Source organism: Mustela lutreola, chromosome 1 (genome assembly GCF_030435805.1).
Source record: "Mustela lutreola isolate mMusLut2 chromosome 1, mMusLut2.pri, whole genome shotgun sequence".
Classification (NCBI taxonomy): Eukaryota; Metazoa; Chordata; class Mammalia; order Carnivora; family Mustelidae; genus Mustela; species Mustela lutreola.
The window spans coordinates 277,225,862-277,230,193 of NC_081290.1; the positions used below are offsets into that span (position 1 = coordinate 277,225,862).

Below are 4,332 nucleotides of genomic sequence, written 5' to 3' on the forward strand. Positions count from 1 at the left end.
CGCCCCAGCCCTGTGATTATCCCCATTCCACAGACGAGGAAGCTAAAGCACAGTAAAGTGACATGTTCAGGGTCACACAGAAGCGGCTGCCCTGGGATAGAACCCAGAACATGGCAGCAGCCTATGCTTTGAAACACATGAGACTCCCTCTGCTGGTAGAGGCTGCGGCTGCCGCCTCTGCTCATAAGTGCCAGGCACACTGCTTTACGTGTAGCTGGTGTCAACAAACCTGTTTTAATATATATATACACACACACATACACGTACATAGATAGTCACATCGCAGTGTGACAAATACCCCTCTTCAGCTCTACCATACTCTGGGCTCCTGGAGGCTCTCCCGAGGGAGCCGAGGCCCAGCAGTCTTCATAGCCGACACCCAATAGGGGCACTTTTATTGGACAAGTGGGAAGGGGCAGGGCACACCGTGGGGTGTACACTGTCTGGGGCTTCACACAGGCCCGGAGCTCTGCTGCACCCTCTTCATCAGCTCTTCATCCTGCATAGACAACTCTGTCAGCTTCTTGCCCATCCGCTCGTGGATGTCCAGGTACTTGGAGACACAGCGGTCCAGGCACACAGACTCGCCCTTGGACAGTTCTGCTTCCTTGTAGTGGGGAGGCACGCACTTCCGGTGGCAGGCACTGGTCATTCTGGGCGGGGAGGAAGGGCAAGGTCAGGTCAGCAGCATCCGGAGGCATACCAGGATCTCTCCATCATTCCTGTCCTGCTTTGCTGATTTCATCTCCCAGGAAGGCAGTGTAAAATCCTCAGTTCGCATCTCAACCATATTAAAGTGTCCTTGAGAATGCTCGCCTATCTGAGCCCAGGTTTATTTAAATAGGAACCATTAGTTGAGTACTGGCTATGTTCCAGGCATCATGCTAAGTGCTTGACACAGCTTGTCATGCAGTCGTTACAATAACCCTATGACGTAGGCACAATCACTATCCCCATTTTACAGATAAGAAAATCATAGCATGGAGAGCCTCAGGACCATGTAAAGCCGGGATACGAACCCCCAGAGTCTGACCTCACAGCTTACATTTTTAAATTATTTAAAATATTTGTAAGTGGGGTGTCTGGGTGGCTCGGTCATTGGGCATCTGCCTTCGGCTCAGGTCATGGTCTCAGCATCCTAGGATCAAGTCCCATATCGGGCTGGGGAGCCTTCTTCTCCCTCTCCAGCACCCCTGTGCTTGTGTTCCCCACTGTCACTATCTATCATAAATAAAAATCTTTTTTAAAAATGTCTGGAAGTATTCTAATATATAGACTCCAAGATAAACCATCAACAGAAAATACCAGGGGGCTTAAGGCAATAAAAACGGCAAACAGGTGTGGACTATTTACTCTGTGTTGGGCTTAATACTAAGAGCTTGTCATACGTTTCTACACGTAACATCTACAATATCTCCACAAGGTAGGTACCATTACTATGTCCATTTTATTTATTTTTAGAAAGATTTATTATTATTTATTTCTTTGACAGGGAGCGAGAAAACATGTGCAGGGCCATGAGTGTCTCGGTGTACAGGGAAGAGGCAGAGGGAGAATCTCAAGAAGGCTCCCTGATGAGCGCAGAACGCACAGCGGGGCTTGATCCTGCGATCCTAAGATCACAACGTGCACTGAACAACCAACTGAGCCACCCAGGCGTCCCTACCTCCATTTTATAGCTGGGAAAGCCACCAAACGGTCCAAGTAACCTGCCCTAGGCCAAACCAAGAGTGACTAGACCAGTTACAATTTGTTCCCAAATCTGCCAAATGGTTGAGGGCACTAGCTTGGAGTTGGACTGAGGTACTGGTCCTGATATTGCTACTGACCAGCTGTGCGCCCTGGGGAAGTTACTTAACCTCTAAAAGCCTCAGTGTCCTCACCTTAGAATGGGACAACTAAAACTGACCCAGTCGATCACTTTGAAGCTTAAAAAAGTTTAAGGCATGCAAACTGCTCAGCATGGGCCTGAGGTGAAGTAAGAACTTAAGAAGTGTTAACTACTAAGTGGGCTATGTGCTTTTTGGCACAAAGGCAAACGCTCAACTGTTCCTGGAACCCAGCCAGAGCTTGATCTGGTGCTTCTCTTCCTGCTCAGCTACTTGCTCACCAACTGCATCCCAATCTAGATGTCCAACTTGTTCTAGTGACCCCATACTGCATCTGCACTAGCCCTCAGCCAGGAGGAGTGCAGGTGCGGGCGGGTACCCTCCGAAAGGCAGCCCAGAGAGGATGACCTAGGACCATTCTCAAAGACAAGGGAGCGCACTGTGGGCCCTTACCTGTTGTACATATCAGCCATCATCTCTACCTCCAGCTCCGCAGCCAGCTGCTGGGCCCGGAGCGGATCCATCTCAGCCCTGCACCGCGGAAGAGAGCTCCTTCTCGCCTTCTAGTCCTGGGAGCAGACACCACACCGTCAGCTTCCACCCGGCCCGTTCCATTTCCCATCCCAAGGGGGTGGAGGATGCGGAGGAATCGTAAGACATGCGGCTGGCACCGGTCACTGACCTCAGTGCGCTCAACCACCCCATCTCACAGACGTGGAAACTGAGGCCCAGAAAGGGAACACTGCCTAGCCCAAGGTCACATGTCAGTGGAGCGGCTGGAAATCGAGCCCTGGCGGCCCAGTGCCTCCTGGTCACTTCTACCCAAGGAGAAAATCCAGAGACCGGGGAGGAACACTAAACCGCGGACCTGAACCTCCAGGGCCCCGGGAATTCGACAACACGCGGAGCTAAGATGCAAAGGTCCCGGTCTAGGGTCTGCACTTCTGAAATGGCGGCGCCATCATCAGGGTCACCTTGAGGAGAGAGGTCACTTACCACGGCCCGCGGTCTGTCACAATGCCCGCAGTGTCCCCAACTTCGGGCAAACACTCGAAACTCACCGCGCGACCAGGTAGGCTAAGGCGGAAGCACGTGGGTCACTTCCGGGAGGGAAGTCCCGCCTCCTCCATGATAGGACTCGCTTCCGGAATGAAGTACCAAAGAGGCGGACGGGCAATCGGCTACCATAGAGAGGGAGCCGCCGGCCGTGGCTGAAGACAAAGGCGCCTTGCATGTGCTAGAGAGGACGCCAAAATACCATAGAGGCTTGGGCGGAGTGCAGAGCGCCTGCAGCCTGGCTGTCAAGTTCCCCGGGTGATCGCGGAGAGATTGGAGTTTAACGGCTTCGTAGGAAGGGGTAGAGGGCGGAGCTCGGTGAACCCCGCTCCCACCGCTGGAGAGTTCACGCCCCGGCGCAAACAGGCGGGGAGAAGGAGGGACTCCCCCTAGGAGCAGTTCTGTTTGTGCTGCGAATTAAGGTCACCTGGGACGCTTTAAAATATCCCGATGTTCGTACTTTATTTCATACCAATTAAAGAGTAATACCCAGGCATCCGTCAATGTTTCAGTCCCTTAGGTGATTTCTTTGTGCAGCCAGGTTTGAGAGCCAGTGCTCCCGGGGACTGTGCATATACAGGGGCATGTAGGTCCTAAGCTTTCCCTGGGGTTGCAGAGAAGCGAGGCACGGTTCCTGCTCACAGAAAAACGAGATACGTATAGTCTGTTTTATGCAGCTGCTTCCGTTAGACGCCCTGGACCATAAAGAGATGGATAGGAGTGATTCTGGCTGCCACAAGAGCTAACTTAGTGTATCTGAGCGAGGGAGGAAGAAAGTACTTGGGAACTCTTTTCATCTTACCAGACTTCTTGTGTTCCTCGATCTGCACCCCTGCACCACAAAAACCCACGCCAATCCTTTGATTTTTCAAGGGATTTCCCGGTAAACGAGGTTTAGGACATGTAAATTTATGGTGCAAGTATACATGCCCATTGGCGAAGGTGGGCTGGTTGGTCACTATATGCTTTCCTAATTGCCCAAGAAAGTCAGGATTTTAAATTCTGGCGCTTATTTCTGCTCTAAAGACTCATCTTTCTCAAGCCCTGTGCCCCCAGACTATACAATTAAGGTAGGGGTGCCTGGGTGGCTCAGTTAGTTAGGCATGGGGCCGTCGATTTTCCACTCAGGTCATGATCTCAGTGTGGTGAGACAGAGTCCTGCCTTGGCTCCCGCTCAGTGCAGAATCCCCTTGAGATTCTCTCCCTCTCCCTCCCCCTCTGCCCCTTCCTGAGCGTGCACTTGAGCTCATTTTCTCTCTCTCTCTCCCAAATAAATAAATAAAATCTGGAAAAAAGGTATAGCAGGGGCCCCTGGCTGGCTCAGTAGAGCACACAACTCTTGATCCACAACCCCCAACCTCTTCCTGAATTTGAGTGCCACATTAGGTATAGAGGTTTCTTAAAAATCTTTTCTCAGGGGTGCCTGGTGGCTCAGTCCTTAAGCTCC

General features: G+C 51.7%; 1 protein-coding gene across 1 annotated transcript; it reads right to left on the reverse strand.

Moving 5' to 3' along the window:
• Positions 1-215: 215 nt before the first annotated feature.
• TIMM10 (translocase of inner mitochondrial membrane 10) lies at positions 216-2,976 on the reverse strand. The gene is made up of 3 exons (XM_059142700.1): positions 2,826-2,976; positions 2,283-2,398; positions 216-653 (listed from the first exon to the last, which is right to left on the reverse strand). The coding sequence occupies exons 2-3, from the start codon at positions 2,351-2,353 to the stop codon at positions 452-454; spliced, it is 273 nt and encodes a 90-aa protein (XP_058998683.1). The 5' UTR covers positions 2,354-2,398; positions 2,826-2,976; the 3' UTR covers positions 216-451.
• Between the last annotated feature and the right edge of the window lie 1,356 nt (positions 2,977-4,332).

Bases quoted from the DNA above. Each gene is read 5' to 3' on its own strand.
- TIMM10 (XM_059142700.1), bottom strand. From the start codon at position 2,353: ATGGATCCGCTCCGGGCCCAGCAGCTGGCTGCGGAGCTGGAGGTAGAG. The intron at 654-2,282 runs GTAAGGGCCCAC...CTCCCCGCCCAG, and splicing joins ATGGCTGATATGTACAACAG to AATGACCAGTGCCTGCCACC.